The sequence below is a fragment of the Bombus fervidus genome, chromosome 1, assembly GCF_041682495.2.
Source record: "Bombus fervidus isolate BK054 chromosome 1, iyBomFerv1, whole genome shotgun sequence".
In the NCBI taxonomy this organism is placed as follows: Eukaryota; Metazoa; Arthropoda; class Insecta; order Hymenoptera; family Apidae; genus Bombus; species Bombus fervidus.
Genome location: NC_091517.1, coordinates 17,413,152 through 17,429,302, shown reverse-complemented (window position 1 = coordinate 17,429,302; position 16,151 = coordinate 17,413,152). Strand labels below are relative to the sequence as shown.

The following is a 16,151-nucleotide window of genomic DNA, read 5'->3' as shown; positions in this document are numbered from 1 at the left end:
TTAGAAATATTATAAAGTGACTATATCATTTTGAAACATATTGTTTTTTCTTTTTCTGTTTTGTATTAAAAAATTCTGTTTTATTTTTATTTTATTTATGTATATATTATATAAGCAAACAAGAAAAAAACATTTCTGTAACGTGATATTTCAATTTTTCTTCCAACATGCAGCGGACTTTCAGAACAGATACTTTCGATGATGATCCTACCATGTTGGGACTTAATTCTTTCAGCTCATTTGTCATAAAATTGTACACATTTCTTTGTACAATGTAGCTGAAAAACTCCCTCCCCTTCGTGTAATATTCTTTTCATTACATGACTCAAATTTGTTCTCCAAATCTTGAAAATCGTCTTTAAAGACTTTCTCAGTCAAAGTATTTTTTCAATTTTACTATTTAAAGAAAAAAAAAAAAAAAAAAAAAAACAATGAAAGAAGAATCAAAATGCCAAAATCTCATCACTAGTATGGAACTTCTTTCCTAGTTAAATATCTTAATTTGATCCCATTTTGAAATATCAAATATACAAAGAGTCTTCATTTCTACTTAAAACGAAACATGTTAGCCAACCCCCAATTAAAATTACTTTGACAAGTTCAAACAGCTATTCATTCACTTACCTGCTGTTCAAGCAGCTCAGACTCACTGGAAGAGGTTCCGAACTCACGGCTGGAATATGGCCAGGAACCGTTTCCATCAGTGGATACCATTGCGTCACCGGTTTCCTTGGGTTCTCCAGCATTTTTAGCCATTGTTCGCGTCCAATACCAATGAAATCAGCACCAATCGCTGTGCAGCCCATTAATTCGTTCGAACCGATTCTACAAAGAAAATTAGGCCGTGGCCGATCATTGATTGATCTGCGATCGAAACTGCGTTTCACGAAAAACGCTTTTCAGTACCGCTTACCTGTCGTAATCGATTACTTTTACTATGAGACTGACGTCCTCGATGTTCTCCGCCGGCACATCGAACACCAGAATCTCGTTGTACACGGGGAACAACGTGTTCTTCTTCACAGAGGTCTTCTTCTTTTTAATTCGTCTGTCCTGGCACAGCAGGTACACCTTCACGTATGGGTCTGAAAATGTAGCACGTTAGGTATTTTCAGCATGTTATTGCAGCAATAGAGAGAGAATGGTTGTTGGAATATTGATTTTCTGTGCGTTTTTGTTTTTTCTTTTTTTTTTTTTTATAGTGGCATGGGACGCGAGAATGGTGCTGGTTAAGACATGAAGTGCAGTTTTTAGGAGAATATACTAAGTGATGTATTATAGCGAACTTTATGATAGAGGAACATCAAGTTGAGAGCGTGTGTGGTCTTCTATTTTACATGAGTCACTGTTGGTTTATGATAAAAGTTCAACTTATTAAACAAACGACAATATTCTTTGTAATTCTTTCGTTCGAATTGTTTGCAAAATAGTGGAAGTGTTACTTTTCTCTAATGAGAGAGTATAACGTAAATTTCTCATTCGGATTAATGAACATTCTCCTGAAACGTTTGTCGGAGCACATATTAACAATTCAAAATAACTGAAATGTTTAATTTTATGACATTTTCCATCGCGACGAAAATGCATGTATTTTTGAACATTATATGAATCTTGTATTCTCATGTTGCTCATAATTTCCTCTTATATTAAATGTAATTTTGTATCATATGTATATACAATATGCTATAATTCTATTTATATAACCCAAGGGTATGAAATTATTTTTAGAAAGACAAATCACATTACATACTAAATCATGTAAGGATAAAAATTGCGGTTTATTGCCTAAAATAAACAATTTAATATATAACGTAGTCGCACTTATCAACGCAAAAAATTTCACGTCACGCATTTTGCCGCTTATCGATGATCGCGAGGGAACAGTTCCAAGCAAATTACCTGACGATCCTGTTATATCCATAGCTTTCAAGTTTCTCGCTTTAATTACAGTCACTGTTAGCCGGCCAGCAGTCGGTAGGTAGCAGAGCGACAGCATCAATTTTCCCAAGTCCACTTTGTCCTAAAGGAACGTGCAAAAACCGGTTCAGTTTCTAAAGTACAGGAGGCTAAGGTGATGTCCAAAGTCGAGGTCAAAGTATAGACTCTGTGAATTTTTTGCCGCAACTAAGACAGATATTATTCTGCTATCTTCTACTTCTCGTGTATATTTCTTTTTCTTTAAATAAATTTTTAGCTACTAAAGCAAAGAGTGTGAGTTCTATTTTCATTTAATTTAGATTCATATCCATTTCTTCTTCTCTTTATAGAAATGTTATCGTACTCTAAGTGAAACTATGAAATTTTAAAAGGCGCTCTAATACTGAAACACGCGGTGAAAATATTTCAATAAAATCAAATGATAAAAAAACACGCTTCAATGACATATTCGCTACCTGCATGGCGCACAGAATGTCCATCGTATACTCAATCTCTTGTTCGAGGTCGGTGCAGTCCAACAGCTCCTTCCACACCACTTGCCCGATTAAATCGTTCCGGGAAAATCGATCGAAGTCGTAAACGGAAAACTGAAGATACTGCTCCCTCAGTTCTTCGTACGATACACTGGTGGCAGATAATTGTATTGGTATCATAAAAGGTCCATATGTAAGATGATAATTTATAAAACTACAGATGGTCGAGGAATTTTTCTTTTAACACAATTATTTAAAAATTCGTTCAATCGCGTGCGCTAACCTGAATATAAATGTTTCGTTGAATACGGGATTTAGATTCTTTCGATGCACTTTCGTTTGATACTTCTTCTTTCGGTCTGGTAAAAGATACACTTTAACATAAGGATCGCTGCTACCTGTCACATCCTTCACTGGTAATTCTCGAGCTTCTAGAATCTGTAAGAAATATTATATTTTTGGATTACAGTGATTATCTAAAATATTTCCAAACGTTCTTTTTTTTGATACGTATATCTTAATTAACTCGCTTGATACGTATCGAAAGAACTGTCAATAAAGCGAACTGGTATCAAATGATCGAGTATGTCGATCTGATTTAAAAGATCCCATTAAAAAACATACATGTATGCAAATGATTTTTTGCTCTTCATAGGTATAATATGACGGTGATTTGAACTGTCTGTTGAATAATAAAGTAAAGAATAAGAATCTAATTCGAAACGACTTGCAAAGTAGGTATCGAATGTAGTGTATAACGGAAATTTATATAAATATATTTCGATGTAATATTGAGAAACTGGTCATCTGTTCCATCTGTCTGGAATTGTGAAGCTACTTGGTATGCAGAAAACCGTGAAACCGATCCGTTTGAGGGGAAGTGTATTGTATGTATGGAAATGTGCAAGATTGATGTCAGCTGTGTCTCGAATAAAAATTTAAGTAGATTCAGTTGATATCTCTGTATATTTGCTGCTACTTATTAAGTTATTGAGAAGGTATTAACTTAAGGCGATAGTTATTAAATGTTATACATCCAAAGAAAAAAAAGTTTTGTGAGACATAAAAATATTAAAGATAGTAAAAATTTTAATTTTTAAAGATAGTAAAAAAAATTAAATTTTGAACAAAAAACCGATAGAATAAATTCTTTACAATACTCGACAATTCTTCGAATAATAAATGGATGCATAATGCGACAGTGTTCCTAATTCCCATCTTATTCAACCTAATGCCATTTAATCTGGAATATTATTAGAATCGCGCAGCGATGGAAGGGTTGATGAAAAGGGGGGAAATAAAAAATTCAGTTCCCAGTGGATTTTGCCAGCGTTCCTTTATACTCTCATCCTCGACTAAATTTATGAATGAGACCGATTACGTGGCATGCATACATCCAGTCGCGTTTACATTTCTGTGCCACGAAACGTGGGTTCCGCCCTGTTTAGAACGAATTCAATCACCTTCAATTCCATTTTGTGAACGCTAACACGTCGACACGTTATTTATTAGTCAAACAGCGACGACAGAGTTACGATAGCATCGGGTGCTAATCCAACCAAGAGCACTGCCCATCATTATAGTACCATCACGTAGATACTTTATTATCATTATCGAATAGCTCACACTAAATATGGCGACCAGGTAATTAGCTCGCTCGAGTGCAATTGCGAGTTGAATTTACCTACACACGTATAGCATCACGAAAACGTTCTCATTCTGACAGACCCTGCAATAGAATCGGTGTCCCCACATTGATCTATTTTCAGCGTTCGCCACAATGGTAGTTGTTCGAACGAGTGGGTCAATTATGCACCGTGGAATAGTGTAATTGTCGTTTCCATTACTTGGAATATTACTTTCATTTCTTGAAAACTTTAAAGTTTTTCACAATAATGAAATTGTATCATGTGTATATGTGTACGTGTGCTTCTGATTTTTAAGTAGTTACATGAGAGTAATTTTTGGTTTCAAACAGTACATGTTAAAGGTATTAGGGCAGAGTTAATGTCCTACTTCTTCCCATTTTAAAGGGTAGATGGTTTAAAGATAATCTGAATGTCCTTATCAATGTTCATATTTCCTCAAGGTTTTTAAAATTGATCATATTTATTAAGATAAAAGTGTTCTTTAGAGATGCACCGACTAGGGATTTAGTCGACTGGTCGTCTCTGCCGATCATTTTCAAACATCGCTCCAAAACGTGTCAATTTTATGATTGTTTGATATTAGGAACCCAAGAAAAAGATTTTATAACATTATTCGTTAGATTTATTTTATTACGTCTTGTTTTGTCTTTTAGAAGGGTTTTTTTGTAACGATCAAATTAAGAAATAATGAACAATGTTTCTAGTTAATTGGTACTTATTTAGTTTCTTCCGATGAATACTAATTATTATTTTTAATTTTTTATGTTACGTACAAATATGCACCCATAAGGAAGTATACTACATATTAAAAACGATTAAAATTATGTTAATTACATAAAGAAACATTGTATTTTGATTTCTATGCTTCATCAAATTCTTAGTAAAACCAAAAATTTAAGGCCGATCAAGCCTTTTTTACTGACTAGTCACCGATTGATTGTAGACTACAAAAATAACCGACTATCCGGCCACTAGTCGGTATATCCCTAGTATTCTTTTACATTTAGTTTGCATTGTTAATTCGTGTATTCACTGTTCATTCACTCTGCACTCAATATTCCGGAAGCTATTTTACTAATAATATGTTAACAATATCTACTACCGATAACCGACAAATATCCGCTTAAGTTCCATAATTGATTCCAGTACAGATTCTCTATTGGAAAACCAGTTCTTAGGTAATACCACTCTCAGCTATGAATATTCAATGTAGGATCAGTACCTAGATTCGAGAAGGAATTATGTATTGAGAAGAGCGGTGATCGTTCTTTGACGTAAATCATCAACGAAGGACACGAATCGTTCGCGTAACGATGAATACGAAATTAATTTTGATTCGATCGGATTATGCATCATCGATTCGTTTTATGCATCCCCGTCTTTATCTATCTTGAAAATTTTTTCTCGGACACGTCACGACCTTGAACGAATGCGCGGTTTAATCGAAGCGGCTGCACGTGATCGAACGTATCCTAAATCAGGAACAATATGATTTTGAAACAAACGATGAAACTAGAGCGCGCATGTCGGTCATCGTGCCAATAAAAAGAATTTTCTGTGTTCCACGTTGATTTCGCGAGGTACGTGCGTCGCTTTGGAAAAAAGCTCGGCACTAGCTTCCGCCGATAGAGACACTCGGTATAAAGGAATAAGAGCGTGACTACCAGGCACGTACAGCGGTTTTCGATACACCGATAACTGTGTTCGTGGTCGGATCACTGCTGCGTCGCGCCGCGGCACGATGATTTAATTTCGTGCCTCGTGCTATTGCGACACTTGCCTCCGAGTATTAATGGCTTAAAAGGTGTTTTAATTTTGAGTTCGAGTGCTTATACTTTTGTTAGTAGCGAATTAGCAGATCTGAATTGGAAACGATGAAGAAGGGAAGCAAGGAAGTGGAGGAATATTTCCAATATTTCTCTCTGTGAAGTTAACAGCCAACGACGTAAATCGAGATACTCTTCATTTGTCTCAAGAGGTAGACCGCGGAAAGTTAGATCTTAATCCTCGGGGCATAACTTAAGCAACACTAACAATATCTGATATGACAACTCCAGTTGTACCTGGAATGCTTTCATAATATATACGAATGACTGCAAACAAAATACAGGTCAAGTTGGAATATTGTGAAACTCACTTTGACCACAAGACCCTCCATCTCCTTGTCATAGCGTAAAGCAAAATGTAGCTTGCCAGCGTACTCCATCTCCGTGGTACTGCAACTATCCGCATCCTCTTGTCCCAGCTCCTTTTTGTAAAGTTCAGGCTGCAAATGCGGAGACGCACGTTTAAAACTTCCAACAAACTAAATTTGCTAGTTTGTTTCATTTGTCTGCACGTCGCTTCGTTGGTACATTGTCTAGTCTGTGTCAAATTCTTTTGGAAGATCGTTCGAAGAAAAAAGTTCTATTAAATTGTTTAAGTTTTGTATTGTTTTTGGTTTCTTCGTTCAATATCAAATTTTTCCTTTAGAATACTGTGATAGATTTTCTGATTAACTGTGTTCCACTTCTAGGAAAGTAAGGAACAAAAGGGATTTGCTAATGTTAAGCGTACCTTGATTAAGCCAAGACTGGAATCGCTACGATTCTCCAGGCTGCAGATGCTAAACTTAATCGGTAGATCGAGACGATGGGAAAGTTGTCTCTGAAAACTCTGGTGTCTCATCGGTACAATGGGTAGGGTCGTCTGGCGCAATACCTATAAACAAGCCACAGTGTAACACGTTCATTGCGTCTTAATATCTCAGAAGTTTATCCTGAAAGTCGACCGCCTCTTCGTTAGTTGTTCAATTAACAACTTTCTTCGGTAATGTTTCGCTACTTGAAATTTCCATTTACGTGTTTCGGTATTGTTACAAGCAAACTTTGCGCGGTAAACAAACTAGACAGTGGAATAATCTTTTTAATATAATTTTCGTATATAATACCTACAAGGAAGATGATAGATGGTTACTTGAATATTCGAAATTATCATGATTGAACAGTCTTCTATAGTTTCTGAATTTTATCTTCTTAAGAAAATAATTTTACTGAAATTGAATTAAAGCTTGAGTGCTAAGAAAAGTAATACTCAAGCGATATTCAAAAGTATCTTCGCGTTTCGCGAAAACCTGTCTATTAATTTTCTTTTAAGCTCAGTACTTTTTATTCTTATTAACAGCTTCATAATTTCGTCGTAGTTCCTAGTGTTTTTGCTGTAGCACAGGATATTAATGATGGATAGTAGATGAGATCAGCTGACGTTATCAAGTGAAAAATAAGATTGCTATCCCTGCAGAGTATTCGATTTGCATGTTACATCGCAATCTTCGTTATTCTTAAATAAAGCGTATAACGATATACAAAGATGCAAATGTTTTCGATAGTCTTTGATTTTGAATGTATATTTAAAATTCTTGGAATATTCCTAAACATTATTCGTATCTACATCATACGCAAAGTAAAACTTCGTACTACTCTTCTAGACTAATAAATTCATATTCATAATTGGTACAAAGAAAAAAAGAAAGCAACTCGTTTCTACTGTACATATATTATCGCTCATACCTTTTTGCTATCTTTTTGCTCTTGGACGTACTCGTGAGTGATTGGCTCTGATTGGAGATCCGGCAGGGAATGACTGATACGTATAGCGTTTTGCTGCGATAGGTCGCTCTCAGCGTCTTGCTCCTTCATGTGCCGTCTCACCCTCATTAACCATCGCCAGGTAGAAGAACATTGGAAGCTCACGGCGGCTAACAGTAATAGAGCCATCAACGCTACTCCCGTTCCAACCAGCAGCTGATACGGAAACGTTTCCGTCCATTCTTCTGCGAGAAAATTCACAGGACATTAACACGGAACATTTTCTTCAAAAGAAAACGCAACAATCCCTCTCAGATTTTTTTTTTTCTTTTTTATTCGTTAGATTTCGTTTTCAATTAAAGTACCACGATTCACTGACGGACGGTTAATAGAAAAGACTTTGAGGCAATATAACGAAATTCAACGTTAATTACCACGTTCAAAGGCCTAAGCTCGTAGTTAATTAAATTAGACAAGAGACAGCGAGATAAGGCGCCTAACGGAGCTAAAAATTTTAATCAAGGGAAGGAATGTCTTTTCGTCTAGAGATTAGCAAAGCACGCGAGGAACTCACGAAATTAGTATACCAGTTAAATCGAATAAGCTGTTGTTACATGGTACCGATCGATAGCGGAAGGTAGACACCATCCAGACCCTTAATTGCGCAACTTTGGATAATTTCGAGTTGTGTGAAACAGTGTTTAGAACGGTTTCTCGATAAGATAATTACATTTTTTGAAGAATTGAGAGACTTCTAATGAAGTGCGTAGCACGACAAATAAAGAATATTTTCCAGTATCGACTTAAATCTGGAAGATAAATACAGTGAACACGATCAATCATTTTAATTCCTATGAATCAACAATAGATACACTTCAATATGGTTGAACATCTACCTAACGATGAAAGAATAAAATTACATTGTTCTATCTTCTAATATTAAGATAGTTGATCATTTCGACATAAATGGACGTCACAAATTTCATGTTTCTCTGTTATGTAATTAATTAAAAATACAAATCCACTAAGAAAAAGAAGTAGGAACATTCTTTGATAAACTGCGACATAATAAAACATTCCCAAAGTTGCTCGTTTTGCCTAACAAGCGCCTTCACTCACGGCAAAGAAAGGAACGAAAGAAGAAACAGAAAAGAGCGTAGGTAAAATGTTTATTGTCCATGCCTTTTAAGCCTACAATATGTCACACGGTATGAGTCATTTAAAGTCCGACGGCAAAAAGTCATAGATGATTTTCGCAACGTCGGCAGAAGTTGATGCAAATGAAGAATAACGCTTCGTTTAAAGCACATGCACAGTGATTAATGTAACATATAGCGTTGCGGGTCGCCCACGAGAAAATGAGAGCCAGATGGATTTTCGTACGCGCTAAAACATGGACTACGTTTCTATTTTGGGGAATTTGATATTGATACATAAAATTTAACAAAAATTTACTCAAAAATTAAAGTTAGTTCTGTAGGATGTATTTAGGTAAAGTTTATGAAAGTTGGAAGAGAATGTGCGCTTTAAAAAGTAGATATATTTTACTATAGCTGAAATGAATAATTATATTTATTATAATTACAATCAATAATTAGATTCAAGACAGCTGTGAATTTGTCAGATTTAATATACAGACATACACATACATACACACACACTTAGCAATTTTTCCATCACAATATACGGTCATGAGCTGCTCATGCCTGCGTTAGACACATCTTCACGTAAACGAGTCTCGAGTTGAAGAGCGTTTTGTTCTGCCGTCTTTATTAATCGTGTCTTCAACGCCCATAATGACAGGAACTCGTCGCAACCAGCTGGCTCGTATAATAATACAACGGGCGCCTCGAATAATGCAAATAGAATGAGTTTCCAACGGGTAGGATGCTTCATTAGGCGTTCGCGTGTCCGCACCGTTTTGACGAACAATGATTTTCCCACTACATCAGCGGATGTCGACGCCTTCAGGTTCTAAACTTGGTTCCCTACTTCTGAGAATTTGTATCCTCTTCTTTAGGATTTTACATTGTAATTACTGGGATCCTGTGAGTCACTCATCAGCGTAATAGGTATTTAATCGTAGGTTTATTCGACACTTCGAAAGACATTATATAATTATGATTTTTAGAAAATTAAATATTTAAATATTTTACATTTATTTACTTACATGGTTAGGGTATTTAGTTTCAATTTAGTTAGCATCGCTGAGACTATGTGTAAGTACGGTATTGCCGAATTAGGTAACAGAAAAAGAAGTATTGGTAATAGCTAAGTGATTTGCTATATTTATTTCTTGTTGTTCCAAGACAAGACAACATTTCAAGGATAGGGTTGCTTCAAGCTTCTGCGGTTATTACCGAAGGTAAAATACGATACAGATTCATTAAGTGAAGGTCGGAGATCAGTGATGCTTTAAAAATAATTATTATTTAATTTTTAAACAAGATGTTAATTTGTATTAATTTCGCTCCTGTTAATGGTTTGCTAGCGTGTTATATAATTTATTGATCCAAACCATTTTCTACAGTAATCAATTAGAGATAGCTGTCATGGTCTTGTCTAATATAAGCTTCTAATCCTGATTGAGGGACATCTTTTGGATGCATTATGTTTAATACCAAGCTATTAGGGGCACCTAATTTACTAATTTAGAATAGCCTCGAAAAATTTTAATTAAGTTATTCCATGATATGTAGGAAGAGATGTTTGAAAAATCTTACTTTCTAAAGAGTTACACGTAATCAGAATAAAATAGCAACCTATCTATCTTGATAACTAAGAAATTCATTAACGGAAGAGACCATCACGCGCTTCACACGGAATGGCAACTCTCATCTTTTGTGAACCGTAGGAGGATTAACAAGCGATCGAGTAGATTAAGAATGACTACAACCTGATACTTAAATCTGATTCCTTCTATACACTCTTTTTTAACTAGTAAATCTAAATACAATCGTTATGGGCAATGGTTAACGGGAAAATTTGCAGAGAGGTTGAAGTACGACTAATCGGATTAATAAAATCAAATCGATTTTCCAACTCGTCAATTTTCTTTATTATCCGGATTTGTTTTAATTAGCCATCTTCATTATTCGAAAGACTTGTATCAATTATCCATATTGATCAATATGAAGTCTGTTAGTTAATTATAAAAAGTAGAGATTTGAAATAAAAATGAAGAGAAATATTAGAGAATATTTCGAGGTTCGAATAAATTTGAATGCTTAGGAGTTTAGAGAATATAATTAGAGCATTGAGCTTCTTTGGAATTAATCTATCCTGTGTAACAAATTTTTTCCTTAATATTAATTTAGGAAATGTATATACAGTCATGAAATTTCAGTAGATTCTTTTAAAAATAAATCTTAATTGTTTCAGATAAAGAATTCATTACATTTCAGTATGGATGATTTGTGCGAATCAGAATTTATTCTATTCCATACAATTTTTTTGCGTCGAACTCTCTATGACACGATATCTGCATTTTTATAAATTTCATTGCGCTTTTATATAAATCCTCAGGTTATACGCATGTCAATACAAAAATGTATTCGATGCTCGTATATCATATATGCAGCCATTTTAAAATAAAATATCGATTCCGCGGCAAGACAAAAGCAACGCGTACAACCATCGCACAAATATTGTTTTTGGAATCGGTGAGGATGTTACCGCATGATTGATTGGATTAGAACGATTGAGCCGATATATGAGCCTGGATTTTTCGTTTGTTGGATGTACCTTTTATCGGACTAAACAATTCGGATTATCAACTCTTCAATTTTTATATAAATACGAATATCTGAGCGAGTTATTTAATATACGAGAATCGTCTGGGACGCGTATGTAAACTTAAAATTTGTAAGAAACATAAATGCTGCGAAGTAGATTCCATTCCTAAAAATTGCGGCTAGTAAAGGAGTGGCCGTCAACCGAGTAGATAGTACTTCGAGCTCTAAATTTGCAGATAATTTAAAACAACGTATGAACAGTTCATATTTCCATGTTATGTTTCAAAATCATAGGAATATTTTTTGATTGATAAATATATATTTATCGTTTGTTCGTAATAAAGCTTCAAATTCATCTTTAGTGGGTTTGGAGTTCAAATTAGAATTACTATGTAACTATAATAGGTACAATTATCTCGATTAAAACCATATGGGTAGCTTGCATATTATGATATAATTTTCATACAATATACTACATCCTAATTAAAATGAAAATTTAATTTAGTGTCCTGTTTAAATTTAATAATTTGCTCAAATATTTGTATCTCACATAAGAAACAAACTGTATCGGATACACAGATTTCTAATGCAGAATTAAGTAGCATGTAACACTTGCGAAACGTAAATTGCCCTATTTAAATAAACGATCCTTTAATTACGTAGCCCGACAAGACTAAAAATAATTACCACCTATTCGATCCGATATTGTTACGAATTACGTGCGACCATGTTGTCCCCTGTATTCATAATGATTGTAAATTTGTGTGTCACTGAATGTATAAGTACACGAAGATCTGCAATCACCGCATTTACACAGGCCCGTTATAGGCGGTCATAGATAGTCCATGTAGCAAGGACTTTTTCCCAAGAATATACTACGATAAACCAGAATATCCTCCATTAAACGGCACTTTCGTTTTTCTTTTCAATTCCTACGACTTTTTACGATAAATCTACGCTTTTAGACTGCACTTGGAAATTTAAAAAAGAACGTACATACAATTGTTTATTTATCCGAAGGAAATTTTAGGTTGATGGATTTGATGAAAGACTCCCAGTTTGGAAATCTTAATGCATAAAATTTACGGTGTATATATATATAACTTTTTATGATTTCTAGATAGGAATCATAACAGTAAATAGGTTAAGTTATCGTTCGTAATAAAATCGAATATCGATAAAACCGTTCCACTCTCTTTCGCGTCTTCAATAAGTTTACTACATCCTTCTGACATCCACTGGTTTGTTTTCCACCCTATCGTAACGAATCGGTAATCGCGAAGCTACGCACCAGAAGGTCGTAAAAAGCTCGAACAGCTGAGTTCTACCAAGGTCTCTTCATTCTTATCGTCTAGTGGAGCAAGGTAGCGATGATCGCATGACGAAGGTGATAATGTGCGCAGGTTCGGGCGTAAACTCGATTTACGGCCCATTCGTTCGAGAATCGCAGTCTCGAATGCCATAGCGTCTCTGCGTGCGCGCTTAAGTGATTGATGCTAGCGAATTACGTCTTTACCCGCCTCTTAATATTCGTTTGCAACAGGGTGAACACGGTCCAGCCTGCATTTTTTAGTAGTACCAAAGCTCTCCGAGGCCATTTTCTGACTCATCCCCGCCCACTATCTTGATGTATATCGCTCGGTATGCGGTGCAACAGTTACGAGAGTTACGAGTCGTTTCGCAAGAGGATATTTTATTTTCGTCGACTAAGAGGGAATAGTTGAGAGGAAAAAGCTCGAGTTACTTTTACAGTTGATGTAGGCGCCAGCTATTTCAACGTGGATATCGTTGAGACGCAGTCGAGGAATACCCAACTGGTGCAAAGGTAAAGCTAAATAGTTCAATGGTTCTAAATTATTTTCTACTCTCTTTGTATCATTAAGTAATGTATCAGCTTGAGTTGCTTGTAACTGCATCTCTTCTTATAACTGAGTTTGACTGAGTTTGAAATTTAATTATTATATTATGGGAAGATTTCAACTACAATATATGCAATTAACACATTCTGTACTGAAGTTACAAAGCTTGGATATTCCTAGGCGTTCTTATCAAAAATGGTGTAAAAAAAATAAGGCTCTTAGACGAGATCATAAGCGAAGTCAGTTTATAAAGTTAGTTTATGTCCATTTAATTTTTAATTTCTTTTATGAAATCCATCCGTCCTATTAAAATACTTTGTACACGATAACAATCTTGACACCTTACAATGCACGATACCTCTGTCTCACATACAGACTGGCTCTTTAAAATGGTATCCGTCAGCGATAAATTTCCGTGCAATACCCTTTACCGTTGTTCTTTCCACAGGACGTTACAGTATATCTCCACTTTAGATTTATCGGGTGCTGAAATTCTTCACTTAACTCGCGAAATTAAAAAAGAAAAGGAGAGTGGAAAAGAGTATAGAATTCGTAACGTATGATTTTTTTAAAACTAGGTCAGTATTTTAATAAAGTTCCATATACAGTCATATCCGGTATCAATGGAGTCCCCATTGAGTTGGAATATTATGACAAAGCGTTGGAAACATCGAGCCCCGGAAGTCATTACATACTCGGAAAACGTGCTGCATGGTTTTCCAGTGATATTTCAAATTGCCTAGTCATATGGTCCACCTTCCATTTGCGCAAATTCCCCGCCATACAGCCGTTCAATTATCGATTATGCTAGCTTTTTTCATCTTCCGCGTGGATTACACGCCAGCCTTGACCCTCGCATCCCGGTTGCGTAGGCGGCAAGGTTATATGGGCTGGTTTGTGCGTTGCACAGACACCTTACCATGGTGACGCGCAAATTTTTACCCTCTGCACCTAGTTCCAATTAAGCGGAACTTCACGAAGTATTTATGATAAACGTCCAGATTAAAGAGATATATTATATGTAAAGAGAGCTCAAGTATATACAATAAAATGATTGGGTTTCACGGTATTGATGCAGGTTGGAATTCCGTTAATTTCTGTATTATAGTTATGCAATATAAAATTTTAAAGTAATTTATTTTCTATTAATTTTTCTATTACAGTTCTCGAAATAATTGCTTGATCATTTATCGCCTTTGTTTAATTTTTAAAGAAATATTTTAGTCAATGAAATTATTGATAAATTTTTTCATCTTGTTTAATGAAAAATATTTTGTCGATATAAAATTTAAGTCAATATTTGCAAATTTCACAAATACAGGATTTCATCCCTTTCGTAAATGAACTGTTTTTTAATCAAATTACGACTCTGAAATTCAACTACAGTGGTTCTGAAGAAACGAAATTGGGACGATCCCTTTTTGATAGAAAATTCGTGATAAGACGATATTGGCCAATCGATCGAGAAATACAAAATACGAGCTATATTTGAATTGGATATTTCAGATTAATTTTCATGGCCATGGCACGTGACGCACTGATCACTGTGTGACGAAATGTTCACGACCCTGACCTTACCTTTCTAACGCGCGCTGTAATCTCCAAGAGGTTAGCTGGACTGTCACGTTTCACTTGCATCATCTGGGACATCGGACAATTTGATCGGCGACCTTTCGACCTACTATATTTCGTTTGTTCTTCGTCACGATTTTTCTGAGACCTTTAGGGTCGCTAATAAAGGTAGATTCGATGTAATTCGATTGATTCGATTTAATCTGATATCTTGGATTTTATTTAGATAACTTGAAGAAGAATATTTTACAATATGTCAAATATTATCCTTATTATCTATATTTATATTATATGTGCGTATATAGAAATATTGTTATATCGACAAAGTTTGGAATGCGTAATTCTTCAACTTAATTGATTGGTAGCTTAATTGGAAGAAGAAATTTATGGGATAGCGAATTTGGATATTAATTATTGTGCGCGAAAATTTATGAAACGATTGTAATTTAATTCCGTTGTCTTTGTAACGCGACATGAATATGTAATGAGTTGTTAAACGAATAATAAGTCTTTGTCTTTGTAAATAGTAGTGGATGATATATTGTAAAAAAAGAAAAGACGAATTCATGTAAAATTAATCATCGATGTATAGTGACAAAAACAATCATATTTTATTGTCAAGAAATATTTGTTTTTCGTTATACTTTGTATCACAATCACAATATTGATTTTTATTACTTAAATTGTTTGTAATATCAAGAAGTATATTAAACAATAGATAAAGGACTTAAAAGAAAAATTACGAAGTACCATTTATTTTCCATCGAAAGACAATTTTAGAAAGTTACATAAAATATTAGATATGATAATGCAGTCGTTAAAACTTGAGAAAGAAATTACTTGAAATTTCTCGTGAAGCATTATCGTTAATCGAAAACCAATAACGAACAGTAAAATACCATTTATTATTTTCAGGTTATATATTTCACATTGAGAGGCAATTTCAAAAAGATAGAAGTACTAAATATTGCAATACAATCAATAAAATTTGATAAGAGATAGCTTGGAATTTCTCATAAAATATTCCTGTTAATCGACGATAAACAATAAACTCCAAAATGTTATTTATCATTCCCTCGTATATATTTTTCATCAGAAAGCAATTTAACAAAAATTATATAAAATATTAAAAAGTATTAATTAATGTTGCTAAAGTATAATATTTCTAAATGCTCTCAAACTGAAATCTATCATTCGCTCTATTACAATTTATATTCGATTCAAATTTCACTTCTATGCGATATTGGCCATGATTCGAAAGCATCAACGGCGCGAAGTCGTGCGTGTAATCGAGCCAATTAAAATTCAAACGTGGATCACGCGACAGATTTATACCTTTCAATCCGCACGAGAAACGATA

General features: G+C 34.7%; 1 protein-coding gene across 1 annotated transcript in view; it reads right to left on the bottom strand.

The window, feature by feature from the left end:
- The window catches only part of LOC139988665 (synaptotagmin-10), a 53,582-nt gene that overhangs the window by 5,378 nt on the left and 32,053 nt on the right, over positions 1–16,151 (bottom strand). Inside the window, exons 2-9 of the mRNA XM_072006337.1 lie at positions 7,609–7,871; positions 6,617–6,760; positions 6,198–6,326; positions 2,695–2,849; positions 2,394–2,562; positions 1,900–2,020; positions 914–1,085; positions 625–825 (exon numbers count right to left, since the gene is read on the bottom strand). Coding sequence (XP_071862438.1) covers positions 625–825; positions 914–1,085; positions 1,900–2,020; positions 2,394–2,562; positions 2,695–2,849; positions 6,198–6,326; positions 6,617–6,760; positions 7,609–7,871 — 1,354 coding nt within the window. The remainder of the gene's footprint in view (positions 1–624; positions 826–913; positions 1,086–1,899; positions 2,021–2,393; positions 2,563–2,694; positions 2,850–6,197; positions 6,327–6,616; positions 6,761–7,608; positions 7,872–16,151) is intronic.